General features: G+C 39.9%; 1 protein-coding gene across 5 annotated transcripts in view; it reads left to right on the top strand.

Moving 5' to 3' along the window:
• The window catches only part of LOC137997638 (nucleoporin NUP188-like), an 82,481-nt gene that overhangs the window by 35,796 nt on the left and 32,081 nt on the right, over nucleotides 1–14,604 (top strand). For all 5 annotated transcript variants that reach the window (XR_011122541.1, XR_011122542.1, XM_068843732.1 and 2 more), the window contains exons 24-30: nucleotides 2,992–3,112; nucleotides 4,473–4,560; nucleotides 5,670–5,752; nucleotides 6,624–6,880; nucleotides 7,556–7,658; nucleotides 10,624–10,746; nucleotides 13,335–13,425. Coding sequence is in view for 3 of the 5 variants with exons in the window: in XM_068843732.1 (XP_068699833.1) it covers nucleotides 2,992–3,112; nucleotides 4,473–4,560; nucleotides 5,670–5,752; nucleotides 6,624–6,880; nucleotides 7,556–7,658; nucleotides 10,624–10,746; nucleotides 13,335–13,425 (866 nt within the window). In the remaining 2 variants the exon portion in view is untranslated. The remainder of the gene's footprint in view (nucleotides 1–2,991; nucleotides 3,113–4,472; nucleotides 4,561–5,669; nucleotides 5,753–6,623; nucleotides 6,881–7,555; nucleotides 7,659–10,623; nucleotides 10,747–13,334; nucleotides 13,426–14,604) is intronic.

Genomic DNA, 14,604 nt, shown 5'->3' with positions numbered 1-14,604 from the left:
AGTAAGTAATGGCGGATCATTAAAAAGTCCAGTTAAAATAAACTGGTGTCTTTCTGAAATCAAATGTTAAAAGGGCAAATGTCAAGAAAGCGAGGAATAATGTTTCTTGGAAGAGCATGCTAACAGCGAATGGAAGGACAGATGCCTTTATAAATAAATTCTGCCATGCTATTTGCAAGTTTAAGACTGTTGATAATAGTCTTAATGTTTCCCAAATTTACCCCAAAACACTGACTTGTCCGTGGCCACGTTGATACAGTTTCTGAATTTAGCCATTTTTAAAATCTAAACTGTACTGGAGCTACTTTTCAGATTTATTTTTACTGGGTTGGCGTATGGCAATCCCAGTCGGAACATGGGTAGATTTCCGTTTTCTGTCTTTTAGTTTTTTTTTACGTGTCGGTAAAAATCTTGCCTGTCACTCCCCTGGTAAGTGGTGTTTTGTGCATAGAGCCTTCTGGGCGTATTTTCTTAGGATCGAGAGGGTAGTGGAACTGCGTAGATTTCTCTGGTGGACACAGTAGAATCATTAACCTATTGTAGCCTGCAATGGCGTCGAAAGTCATGTAACGCGAATGGCGTTTTAGTGGATCCTTAAACAAAATATACCCTGATGGAGCTCAATAATGGAAAGTCAGTGGGATAAACTAGGCAGGCGGTGAAAACCAACACCTGGAATCTCAAAAGCGACGAGTAATGGACTTCGACAACAATCTGTCGCCCGTCGAGCAGAAATCAAAGTGAGCTGCATTTCTAAAATAATATTTACGAAGTGTGCTGTTATGTAGAACACTGAAACCAAATGGAAAATTCTCTGGTAACTTATGGGTTCAACAAAGACAGAGAACGAATCGAACACCTTAAGTGGATCTGTGATCAACTCTGCACAGTCTTCAGGTAAAAAAAAATTGGAAATGTGACAGCCAAGAATTATTTGAAAGAAAGCTTGTCGTCTATTTTGTGTTTCATTATTCAAGGAAAAGGTTCTTTAATTTATGGAAACGGTTGATCCTTAAATTTTAGTTTGTTGTAATATTGCGCATATTTGACACGATTGAGTTTTTTCTCTTCACGCACGTAATGAAATAGGAAGGGGTTTTTGCCTCTAATAGCAAACATGTTGTTTGTTTCAAAAAATTGTTCGCTGGAAAAGGTGGCCTTTATGAATTCATCATGTTTTATGATATGTGTGCTGGATAGTTTTTATGGCAATAGTAAAGCATTTTTTTGTTATTCAAGGAAAATGTTCTTCAGGAAAGGGTTTAAACCTGAAGTACATGGTAATTTGACACGATTGAGTTTCTTGTCTTCACGCACGCAATGAAATAGGAAGAGGTTTTCCCCTCTAAGAGCAAATATGATGTTTGTTTCAAAAAATTGTTTGCTGGAAAAGGTGGCCTTTATGAATTCATCATGCTTTATAATATGCGAGCTTAACTGGATAGCTTTTATGGCAATAGTAAAGCATTTTCGTGTCAAAATGAGGTTAGCGTTTTTCTGTTGTGCTAACTTAATTAAATATAAATATACATTCTGCCTCGTGAGTTTGTTATTCTCGTTAACCAGCAATGGAAAGTCATTGCAACGCGAATGGCGTTTTAGTGCATTTTATGTTGTTTGTTTCAATAAAATGTTTCGCTGGAAAAGGATTCTGTGATATTTTCTGCCTTTGTGAATTGTAATATCATGTTGTGTACTGAATTTTCGAGCTTAAGGTTGAAACGTGATACGGGAGGATATTTTTAGTATTGCTGTGTAAGCAGGAAAGGTTCATGAAAATAAACAGGTCTGTTGGAAGCGTGCTTGAGTTTCAACAAAATGAGCCCCAAAATCAGCAAAAAATTGTGACGCCGGTGAATAATGAAGTAGCTGCTATTTCCAAAATGATGGAATTACCTGGTGATAAATAACCTCGTCTTGGAGAGTAAATTTTTGACTTTGCAAAAACAATGGTGGGCGATTGTGATCTTTGTTTTGAATTCGCTCATTTATTGTCAAACTTTATAACACTTGACAGAAAAAGAAACTTACTAAAACCCGGTATCTTGCCATCACTTGACACAGATGCTTCACTGTTTGGCAAGTAAACATGCCGCGGTAACTTAATCACGGCGCCCGCTGAATTCCGGCGATGTCACTTTCGATTTGCGATTTATTTGTGCAGCCAAAACGTACAATAACAAAATTGAACGTAGCAAAAATCTCCCAAAATGTTTGTCGCTGATCGTAACTGTTTATATTCTATATTCACAGTTCAAAATTAATGTTGTTTTCATGTTGTAAATATGTTATTCTCGAGCGACCGTCCTGGAAACTTCCTTCTGCTCTTTCTAAAAACTGTGTATCAATATTTATTTACTTTTGCATCAATATTTGTTTTTGCATAAAGCAAGCTAACAAAATCTGTACCTTGCTGAATTTGCATTTGTTAACGTTAATAGTATTTTCGGTTCAATGCTTCTGTTTTACGAAGGGGTATATGTCAGATGCTCAGAGGGCACGCGTAAACTTGTGGTGAAAAGAAGTTTATCAACATGTCAGCCCAGAAGCCAATGTTTCTCACTTCCCATTTATTTTCTTCAATCTTTCTGGGTGCAGTACTTTGCTAGTAACTACATGTCTTCTCGGGCTATTTACCCAAGGCTTCTACCATGGCACTTAACTACAATGATAGACAATACCAAAACAATATCGTGCACTGTTAGAGCTACATATTACGCAAGGACAGATCTGTTTCGTTGTACGAACGTGTGAGAACCTGTGAGCCAAAGGGCCTCTGCTGGTATGACTTCTGGGTGACCCCTTACATGGTCTGGAACGGTTCACATACCACAGGCAACCCAGTATACCCTCACGGAGGGTCTAGTTACAATATCGTGCAGCCAAAATGTGAAACTTTCGTACCCTTGGCCGATGAAATTGATTTTGCCAGGCAGCTGATGTTATTAATGCCGTTGTTTACCTATTCTCATTTTGAAATTCTTCAAGCAGCTCTGGATGGTGAAAATGTGATTTGCATTGTGGAATTGGTCCAAGAAATCTTACACAATGATTGGAGCAAAGCACTTCATCTGAGGCCCGTCGTTTCTCGCTTGTACATGATTGTTCAAAGGTATGTCACTGTCTCCCTTTGAATCTGAATCTATTTTAATTTCAAGTGGTACTTGCTGGGTTCTTTAACGTATTTCAGATGGCATCCGCATTGGACCAAATAGGAGCAGTGCGTAAATTTGTCTTGACTACAGGCAAAATTTGTTAGGGAGTTTAGAGTGGTTTTCGATTGAGTGTCGAAAGTAATTAGCGAATTACTTTGGTTTATGATTACTTCACTCAGTGATTGGCTCAAAGTTCTCGCGCCATTTTTTCAACTAATCAGAAGTGAAACCAAAACCAATCGTGGCTCGCGCGTGCACATTTTCCCGCGCTTTGTGTCGGCTACGAGAAGTTACTTCGAGTTTTGATTGGTTTACTGGTTTACTGGATTGTCTCCGACCTTTTTGATTGGCCAAAGTAATTACTTTGGTTTTGGTTTTACGACACTGAATTGAAAACTGCTCTAAAGAAACAACGATGGCCTCGGCAACGAAAGCGCGACAATATAGACGTTGTGCTGCCTTAAGTAGATGTCGCCAATTTCTTGCATGCACGAATGTACAGAGTATTTGCCAGTACTGGTTTCTTATGAAGAGCCGCCTAGTTCCTACGATACCATTGTCTCGATTGAAATTAAAATATCTTGGGTTAAATTGGAAGAAGAGGTACTGTGTTAAAGTCGCAACGTTACAATCGAATCCGCTTTTGCCATAAGGTCAAGACTTGAGATATATAGTTCTCCCAGACATTTCTTTTTTATTCCCTCTTAGCGTCTGATGGGAAGCTAAACTATCCAGCAGGGACATTACAGGGATTTTGTTATACTTTTGGCTGATAGCCATGGCCACTCCAATCGAAAAGTATTTTTAGAAGTTTTTTTTTAACTTTGGAAATCTTTAGGTCTAAATTTTTACCAAAGCCGAATACAATTGTTATTATGGTAGAGTGGCCATGTCTTTCAGGCAAATGTAAGAAAATCCCTGTAATGTCCCTGTTGGATAGCTTAGCATCCCATTAGACGCCTAGAGGGGATAGAAAATAAAATAAAATTCTGGGATGTGGTTCTCCATCCTTTCAAAAGGAGGAGTCTTCATGTGAGACAATCCGCAAGGAAATGAGTATTGTCGAGTGCTTTCTTTTCATAGAAACGAAACTAATTTTCATTTTAATAATTTCGTAGAACTCGTCTTGAAACGGCACTTAGTTTTTTCAAAGGAGTAACGAAAGAGATGCTTTATTTGCAAGTTTGGTTTATGGTTTAGGTTTTATTTACTGCACATGCATATCACTTACAGTTCGTACTGCGGTTTACAATTCTTTCTCTGGAATTAGATGGGACGTCAGCTTGGTTACTTATATGTTGACTTTGTTTGTTTCAGGTGTGCAGTATCACCTCATCCACCTCTGCATTTGATTGCCACTTGCCTGTCATGTCTAGCTACGGCTGCTATTAAAGATCCTCAACAGGTGATACGTAATGGCTTAGCTCTCTGTCACCAGTACCCACTAACTGGCTTGGACACGTGAGGACAAATACATGCCCAAAAGCGAAAATATTTATATTAAGCGCATAGCGAATTGTTTGAATTGTTTGTCCTGACAAATTTCTAGGTTTCATAGGTCATACTTAAGGTTCCCTGTAGGAGCACTTATAGGGAGCTTAGGCAAGAAGAATGCTACCAACAATCACCGAAAATGAGGATGCTACAAACAATAGATGTAATGAGTAAAACAACTGCCTTGCACTGCTCGTACGTTTCGCCTTTTGTACATTATTTTTTTCCACGCTCAAAACAAGGACGTCTATCTTTTTCAGCCAAAGTTGAGTTGATTAGATGTCATGATCTTCTAATGACGATATAGTTTCATTTGTGTCTCTTACTATCAAAGGCGTTTATGCTAGTTGAATTCCAGGACAGTTGGTAAATATTATAAAAGGCAAGAAATCAGATTTTCCGTGGCTTATGTCCTCTTTGCGTAAGGTTTCAAATAGTTTTCCGAACAATTGTCCCTGGGATTTACCTGTATAGAAATGCCATAACGGATTGAAACTGTAATCGACGGCCAGGATGAAGCCAAATCCAGCCAGCTTCATTTTTATAGCTGTCGGAAAGCTACTCATCCTGCACTTTCGATTCATTGACACAATACCGTTTTTCGTCTAGCTACTCCTGACATAATTATGGCATTGGATCCTACACAGCGAAATCATTAATGCGCAGTCTTGCGAGGAGAAACTTGTACAAACACTGCAAACCGTGTTGTAAATACGCAACTTTGCCCCCAATTGCAGATGGCATGGGCTTGCGTAATGTGTCTTTAAGCGGAATGTCACTTTGAATTTTCTGTGATGTAGCATTCCTTCTGGCTATGCGTCGGGATGTCTTGAGCAGACAAACACATTTCTGTTTCTATTTCATAATTCAAAATGTCCTAGGACGAACTTGGTCACAGCCATTCTGATTAACGATGGTCAAAATGAGCAGTGGATTGAATCGACGTTCTTGACTTTCTTGGTGTTAATGAAATCAACAACTCCGACTCTCAGGTTTTACTGTTATCATTGTTTTCGACAGGTGTGGCATCACCTTCAGCAGACCAGCTTTCTTCCTCGTTGTGTTTTTGTCAAGTTGTCGGAGGCAGACAAAACCAAAGTCGAGTGAGTCAGTCTAAAATTTGCCTTGAATACAGAATACCCGGCCACTTTTTGTCTGGCCACTGCATAAGAACAACGCCTACTGAATTCAGACTCATTCTTCAAAGATTGCCGCTAATTGCAAACAGTGCATGCATGTCATAGTCAGAGGGGTCTTGGGTAATCTGTATGGATGGGATTTTTCGTTTTTACTGTACGTCAAAAATACCTTGGGACTCTAAAAGCTTGGTTTCAGAGTAAGCAAGGCGAGCATCAACATAAGAACGGTACAGAAACACTTGGCCTTTTGTTTGCTGTTAAAAAGGTTTTATGACCAAAAAACAGTAATTAACAGAAACTCTGAGCGTGTGCCTTTGTGTTGCGGCATGATTTTTTAAAATAAAATAATTAGGATAGTACACGCACTCACATTGGTCAATAGCTGTGCTAAGATGAGAGTATGGAAACACGGCTGTCACATCACCCGAATTTTGATTCGTTATGTAGTCAGACGCGCGTTTTGATTGGCTGGTAGCAAATATGAGCATGTATCAAGAAAATATGTTTCAATCAAGACGTAAAAGAAATAACATTTTCCTTCATTTGTCGAATTATCTTTGAGAATTATTTTATAAAACCAATAGAGGACTTTTTTCCGTGTTTCCATAGCCTCATCTAAACACTCGGGGGAGTTGGGAGAATTCGAGACAGTTATGCAAACCCGAGACGGGTTTGCATAACTGTCGAGAATTCTCCTAACTCCCTCTCATGTTTAGAGGAAGCTATGGAAACAAGGAAAACGTCCTCTATTGCTTAAATGGTACAAGTGAGAAAGGGAGTATGCTATCACGTGAAGTTACTCTATTTCCTAATGTAATTTCGATCATTTTCTTAGATTTCTTAGCACTGCACCCGGAAACTTTGGCTCACTTCTCAGCACCAAGGAGAGGCCAATGGGTTGTTACCCAGTCACCATGGCAACGTTGAATCTACTTCTCAAGTTGATTCAAGGGATCAGTGTTGCTGAGGATAGTGATAGTCAACCGATCAACTTTCTCGATCTAGCGGCTTGCATTGTGTTTGTAATAAGGGAAATATTTACAGGATTTCACAAGTGGAGATATGCAGGAGTAAAAGATAGAGAGGAAATTGGTGAGTTTTGAAATTTCTGGCAACGTGCTCCTTTGAGTCTCCGATTCCCTTGGCACACGATGAGACCTTCGAAAGTCCTACCTAGGGTTGTGGCCTTCCGGTTTAACTGCGAATGCTTCACGGTATTAACAACTTTATTTAAGTGTCAATGGATTTAGCACAAGAGCGCTAATTGGGGACACTAACGAAATTAACTCAAATCAAATATTGGTTTTTTGTGGGGAGGGGAAAACCGGAGTACCCAGAGAAAAACCTCTCAGAGCAGAGTGGAGAACCAACAAACTCAACCCACATTTGACGGCAAGTCTGGGAATGGAACCCGGGTCACATTGGTGAGAGGCGAGTGCTCTCGACACTGAGCTACCCCTGCTCCCCCATTGTTTTCGGACGTTTGCTGCAGTGTACACTGGCATGATTTGTTCTCGAATCGCTAGCCCAACTGATATCACAAGAGGCTCTTGTTTTTCAATCGTCGTTTTTAGGGACACTGATACCTCAGGAGTGACCATAAGGGATTTATCAGTTTGTTTGTTTTGTCCTTTTCCTTTTTCCTGGACTTGTAATTAAGCGTTTTACTAAACAATCGAGCAAATATGAATTTCCGTAACCATATCTCAAATCTTGTGATATGGATACCTTGAATATTCTTAACGGCCTTTTGGAACTTTTTTACAGGTTCAAGAAGTCTTCAGTTATTTAATGTTGTTCTTGGGCTTCACTTCAAACACACTAAAGACACAAGGAGCGAAATGGAGCTGGAAATTACAGATTTGTCAAGGTTTGTTTGTTGGTCACGACTGTAGCCCATTTGAAGTACTTTGGATCCTATTTCTTGTCAAGCTTACTTGAATTGCGATCTTTGATCTTTAAAGCCTTTTGTTCGATAGTAGAGCAGACATGGTTATAATCAAGAGGTGACTCTTTTCAACTGGGGGCTATACCACTTTCACTCCCCTACCAGTTCATCCTCATCACTCTTATGGAATTGTAATGGTTTCCCACTGTGTACGTGTTCAAAGTCGTATAACAAAGTAAATCGTACTGGTTCGAGTTCTGTCAGCTGTACCCGATTGAGATTATCACAATGACCGAAGCATACCAAAGAAAGAATAGGCCTTAATCCGCCTTATCACGGTTTTCGACGCCATCTTGACGGGTAGGCAAAGCGGTCAGAAATTACAGTGTTTGTATGGGAATCCGATGGCAAATGGCTTCTTCCAAAATTGAATTTTACACAATTTCTGAATCGCAACGTTAAAATACTAGGTAGAAGATTGTATTCACCAAGTTTGAAGGATGTAGCTTTCCTATAAGTCGCTGAGCTTTTTTTTATTATAATTTTCCATACATTTGTCTTGAAATTTGTTTCCCGCGAACTGCGTCTGGACGTTTGTCTACCCAGCCAAATTTACTGACAAATGTGTGGAAAATTCAAAAAAAGAACTGGGCGTCTTCTAGCCAAGCTACATCCTTCAGACTTGGTGAATACAATCTTCTACCTAGTATTTTAACGTTGCGATTCAAAAGATTGTGAAAACTTCAATTTTGGAAGAAGTTATTTGCTGTCGGATTCCCATAAAAACACTGTAATTTCTGACCGCTTTGCCTACCCATCAAGATGGCGTCGAACCCATGCACTACCTCTGTGCTGCCAGTGTAATTCTCCCATCAACTGAGCTATGAAGCCACTCAGGCCCCGTTTATGTGAAGAAAAGTTGTCCCGGGTAGAAGGGTCACCCGCCTACCCGAGCTACCCTGGGCGAGCCAACTTTTCATACATTTCCTTACAAAACTTGGCGAACTGTTTACATGAGAAACAACAAGTTGGCTCGGCTAGAAGGGTGACCCGCCTAGCCGGGTCACCCTTTTGCGATGGTCGGGTCACCCTCCTAGCCGGGTCAACCTTTCTCCATGTAAACACTTTGGCTCGGTCAGCCGGGACAACTTCACGGAAATTGAAGTCCGTGTTTTATCTTTAAAACAAACATTGTAGCTTAAATTGCTATCAAAGAAGCAAAATCTAAGTCAACAGTGACCGGTGTGAGTGATTAAAAAAAAAAAAAAAGAAATCCAGCAGCGGAGAGAGGGATATTGAAGTTATGAATTATTAAGTAGGGCCAATGAATAACTTAGTAGGGTAAACTTTGACTCGGTCAACCGGGACAACTTTTCTCATGTTAACAGTCGTGAGAAGTTGGCTCGGTCAATTTGTTGGCCTGAATATTTGTGAAGCGTCTGATTCTTGTCCTTTTGCTGTTGTCAATAGTTGGAACCAGGCTTAATTAATCGTAGCTTTGTCTAATAAACTGGAAAAAGCAATCTGTAAATGATCATTTAACAAATATAAAGCTATATCATTTAATTGTCTTATTAATGTAGGATTCCTGGAACCAGCTAGCCCCGCGTGGATTCGTGAAAATTCCTGCAAGCGCGTGGATTCCTGCAAATTCCTACAAGCGCAATAATCGTTCATTATTGAATAATGACATAACCTAAAAAATATTTTGTGTAGTTACATGAAATTAAGACTGAGTTAAATGTTTCATCAAATTAATTCTAAAGGTCTTCAAATTAGAACTATTATGAATACTGCTAGCTATTCCAGCTATCAACTATCTTATTAAAATAAGAAAATTTATAATTATTCGTTCTGGCAAGGTTCTTCTTTAGCCTCATACTATCACAACCCCTGACAATGTAACGGTCTCGCATGGAGTAGATATTTAGTGAGGTGCACATTAGATAACCATTAAGGGGGCTAGGTCACGCAATTTTAGGCAATTTCAGCACTGATCGAATGGTCATAGAATTAACTAAAATATCAAAATAACTGTTCAAAACTATAGAAGAACTCTAACAAAACACAGGGAAGCCAAGAAGAAACATGGATGGACAAAACTGGAGAGGACTGAAATGGATTGAACTTGGGTAAAGCTGAAGAACATCGGTCCACCTCTTTTCAAATTTCTATCAGTCTACATGAAAATGTCATTTACAAAGCTAGAAAATCATTCTCAGTTGTTATGTGGCCGTGTTTTTGCAAATGAAAGACTCTTGCTTTGCCAATTTGACGTTTAGAGCTCATAATTAACACAATTAAACAAAATTACTAAAATAGCGTGACCTAGCCCCTTTAAGGGCCTTGTATAGAAATGTGACATCTGCTATAAATCACCTTTGCTCAAGTGATTGAAGGTTGAGTTTCTTTAATCGGGAGGCCGCATAGTCAATGTCTGACTTGAGGATGAGCCTGGTAGTTCTTCTCTGGACAACGTTCTCTCATGTCAATGCGTGTTGTTGGGAGTTGTTGCACAAAGTTTGAAACTAGTCAAGCTTTTTGAGCCAACAGCTCCCAACATTTCTCTTGTTCCATGATCGCCGAAGCGTAGCGCAACAATGTTGGATCGGTTTGCACAGCTCTTCCAACATTGTTGGGGCCATACACCCACATTACACATGTACCCGTGGAGACCGCAACGCATTAACATGTTGAAAACAAGATGGCAGCCGAATTTAAGTTTACAAAGTCTTATATGGTTCGTATCGTTTCCATAATGCACTGAACGTCCTTTTATCAAATCACCTTGCATAAGAGCTGTTGTCAAATCTATAAATTCAGTGTACCGAAATGATCTTTGTTAACTGTTGAAGTCTTGCTTCGTTCAGTGGAGCGGCTCGCTTGGCAATTGCTTTCAACAGTAAAGTGGCTTTTTCAAATTGTTTCTTTTTTCTTGTGCTCTAAGAACTCCAACAGTGCTGCAAGACAGCTTAATTCCTTGTTTATTGTACACTGAAGCTGGACAGTCCTTGCTCAATATTCTTGGTACTGGTGTGGACACTGTGGATAGACTTGTTTCTCTTGGAAGGTATTTACACTGAAAAGTTATTGAAATAGCTTATCCTGTTAGGAATTTATTACTAAGGTTTTCATGCTCTTAGTTGAAGAACAAAGTCAATATAGCTTTCATCTCGTGTGTGTATGTTCCGTTAGTAAACTGTGTATCCTACCCACTCGTGCACACTAGGAACTTAAAAATTTATGATCCATCGTAGCTTCAATGACGAGGAAGGCAAATATTGTTTACGCTGTGCACGCATCCTAAACGATAGGTTTTAAACAATGAGATGACGAATGAGAGCGCGCGCTGGTTGCGCCGCTCTTGCCCGGGTTGCTCAAACCATGGTTAGTGCTAAGCAGCGTTATATTATACCATGGAAACCTGGAAGTTTTGATACCTCTTAACCAACAGTTAGGGCTAACCAGGCCTCGAGTAACAGGCACCAGAAGTGGTAAGAAACAAGAAATTGGGGCTTTCTGCATGTACCGGAAAGTATTGCATTTTTCGTCACTTGGGATTAGTCTTTATTTGGAGTTGTTTTGTTTTCTGTCTTTTGTTTCTTCTGATTTACGTAATCTCTGCTCCGGTACCTGCAGAAGCAACTAAGAAATTTCACCTATCTGGCCCCACTTGTTCAAAATTCGGATAACTGTATCCGGTAGATAAGTCACTATCCGACAGTTTCAATATACAGTGGTACCTCCATTAGGCGGCCACGCATTAAGTGGCCAGTAATCAAAAGTCCCGAAATAATTGTAGAATATTGTAAATCAAACCTCTATTAAGCGGCCACCTCTATTAAGCGCCTGCGGCCACCTTTTGGCCTCCCGATGAGAGTTCTCCTAGTGTTTTCACCTCTATTAAGCGGCCACCAAGAGTTTAATACACTTAGTTTGGCTTTTCGTAGACAGACTTCCTTGCAATTTTTTAAAAAAATTAATTATGGACCCGTAATTCCTCCTTTTCCGGCAAAAAAAAATCAACTCAGTTTATGCCATAGTTTAGATTGTTGTTAAGTTGGGAGACCCTCATCTCAATATTTTGAGGAGAATTTATGTTATTTAACAGTACTGTATTTTTGTTCGGTATTAGAGCTGTCTCTTGTGCGAAAGTAGGCACAAGCCTGTAAAGGTGTTTGTTTTAGAATAAAGTGACGTTTCTTCCAAAGATTATGCTAATTTCTGACGGACCTCCATTAAGTGGCCACCAGCCGTTAGCACTAGGGTGGCCGCTTAATAGAGGTTTCACTGTATTCAAAGATTTCTGTTTTTGCTCACATAATCGAGAATATGAACACTTGTAGCACATTTAAGTAAGGATGTATGCGAAAAACTTCGCTAACGTTTGACGTGAGATATATTTTATACTCTGGATAGAGACCTATCCACTAAATAAAGTTTTCTGGCCTTTGAACCACTGGGGGCTAGAAATTAATCGGCACCTTTTTATTTGCCGTCATTACGACACGCAGAATTTTGAATGTAGTGTGTGCCGTCTTCAGTGTGATTAAAACAAAATAGCCGGAATGTAAGGATTTCTATGGGAATTTCGGTTAGCAATTTAAGTAAGGTATCTGGTTATGTTCTCAGTAGAGAAATTTACTCTACTGACGTTGCATGCAGATATATGTGTGCTATTAACGAGATGTAAATTTATGCAAATAAGGGCTACGGCATCAATTGAGCCACAAGGCAAAAGAATCATTGGTTAATAAAGGAAAAAATAATTATGCTTCACATGCGGCATGCATTTTAGTGCATTGTTTGCAGTACTTCACCAAGCAACACCAGGTCCTCACCGAATTTTAGGTATAGATGACAACTTGAGCATAAAACAATGAAACATTTAATTATTTAATTTTCTCTCTATTCTTGATTTTCATCCACGTGATGAATGTACAAAACAATAGAAATTGGCCCCACGAGTTTTGCATAATAATAGAGCCAAATTTCCATAATTGTCCTGTACACCAACATGGCCGCCGTGACGTCAGATGAAAACTCTCAATACTTTACAAAACTTTTCGCGCATATCCAGTTACAAGATATTTCGCCCGTATGGTACAACGGGATCAACGATTACAACAAAAGCACGAGATACTTACGATAGAGCGAGTTTCAATCGACTGTCGTAAAACCAAAACCAAAAGTAATTACTTTGGCCAATCAAAAAGGATGGAGACAATCCAGTAAACCAATCAAAACTCGAAGTAAATTCACGTAGCCGACACAAAGCGCGGGGAAATGTGCACGCGCGAGCCACAATTTGTTTTGGTTTCTCTTCTGATTGGTTGAAAGAATGGCGCGAGAACTTTGAACCAATCACTGAGTGAAGTAAATGCAAAGCCAAAGCAATTCGCTAATTACTTTCGACACTTAATTGAAAACCGCTCTAACGATGTTATATTTTGGAGTTAGGTTTCCGTTGACGTTTCCGTTGTCCTTGCTTAAATTCCCTAAGAATGGACTGGGAATACGAACTGAGCTTGAGCTCAATCATTTTGAAATGGTGAGGGCGGAAAGATCATCAGTCACAGAGTAAACTACAAAACAATCAACGCCCTGATCCAGCTTTTGGTAAAACAACAGCCTTGTTTTAACTCTTTGTTCTTGTAGCAGTTCGACCGGTGGATATGCCCTGGCTCTTGTAGAGCTTATCAAGCTCGCGTTTTCAGTGCTAAATAGACTGCTTGCCAGAAAAGGAGAGGTAATGCTGCTTTGCTTTAAAGTGCACCTAAACTCAATTATTTTTCTTTCCTAGTACAAACCTTCCCATGCAAAGCAAACATGTCACCATCGTCACCCCGAATTTCGCGCTTGCTGTGCCGTGCAAGCCACGTAAACTTGGCAGAACTAGGAGTAATTTGGGCTCAGGACCGTGATGTCAGAGGCATGGGTCTATTCTCGATTTTACGTTACAAACTGCTTTGCAATCCTGTTTTCAAAGAAATTTTGCATTGCAAAGCAGTTTGTGAGGTAAAATTGAGAATAGACCAATTCCTTTGACATCACGGTCGTGTGTCCAAATTACTGCTAGTTCTGCCAAGTTTACGTGGCTTGCACGGCGCAGCAAACTCGAAATTCGGGGTGACGATGGTGACATGTTTGCTTTACATCGCGAGGTTTGTACTAGGTAATTAATGTTAGGGTTGTGCAAGATAATTTCCATATTGTCCCGTATCCCCTGAGGTTAGCTGCAAGCCGCTTATTGTCATGCATTGCTTTTCTCGATTCGACCGGTTCGGTTTCAACAAAGTAGGCCAGTTCTTGACGCGTCAAGATAGCAACAAGAGTATGTTAAAAACATAAAAAATTTGTGGGACCATTTCTATAACAAAAGTGTGATTTTACCCCGACGTACACACCTGCCTCTCTGAAATTTAGAAAAGCAGGTGTTAGTTTAACCAATCTTTTCGCTATTCCTGGTGGGCAAGTTATCCTCTCATCAGGTTGCCATAGAGGATATCAAACCAGTGAATGAACGTTTTTGTCGATTGGATGCAAATTAATTCGTTTTGGTTGTTTAGAGTTGTTTTTAATTGAGTGCTGTAGAAACGTACAAAAATAGATACTTAATTGACCGCTCCCCATAGGGGCTTTTCAGGACCAATGAAACAATCAACGAAACAACAGAACACAACAACAACAACAACAACAACTGTTAAGAATCCCAACTGGCCGAAGGCAAACCAGTTGGCTATTTACAAGTGCAGCTGGGAAGTTGAACCAGGGCCTACCAGGAACAAATTCAGCGAGTGGTCAGAGCGGGTCTTGAACCCGGAATCTCCAGATCTCAAGGCAAGTGCCCTAACCACTGGGCCACACTGCCTCCGATAACCAACTCCAATTTAATTGCTTTGGGCTCCTGTAGCGGTGGCAGACAGAA

This window comes from Montipora foliosa, chromosome 3 (genome assembly GCF_036669935.1).
Source record: "Montipora foliosa isolate CH-2021 chromosome 3, ASM3666993v2, whole genome shotgun sequence".
Lineage (NCBI taxonomy): Eukaryota > Metazoa > Cnidaria > Anthozoa > Scleractinia > Acroporidae > Montipora > Montipora foliosa.
This window is presented reverse-complemented; position numbering and strand designations above follow the sequence as displayed.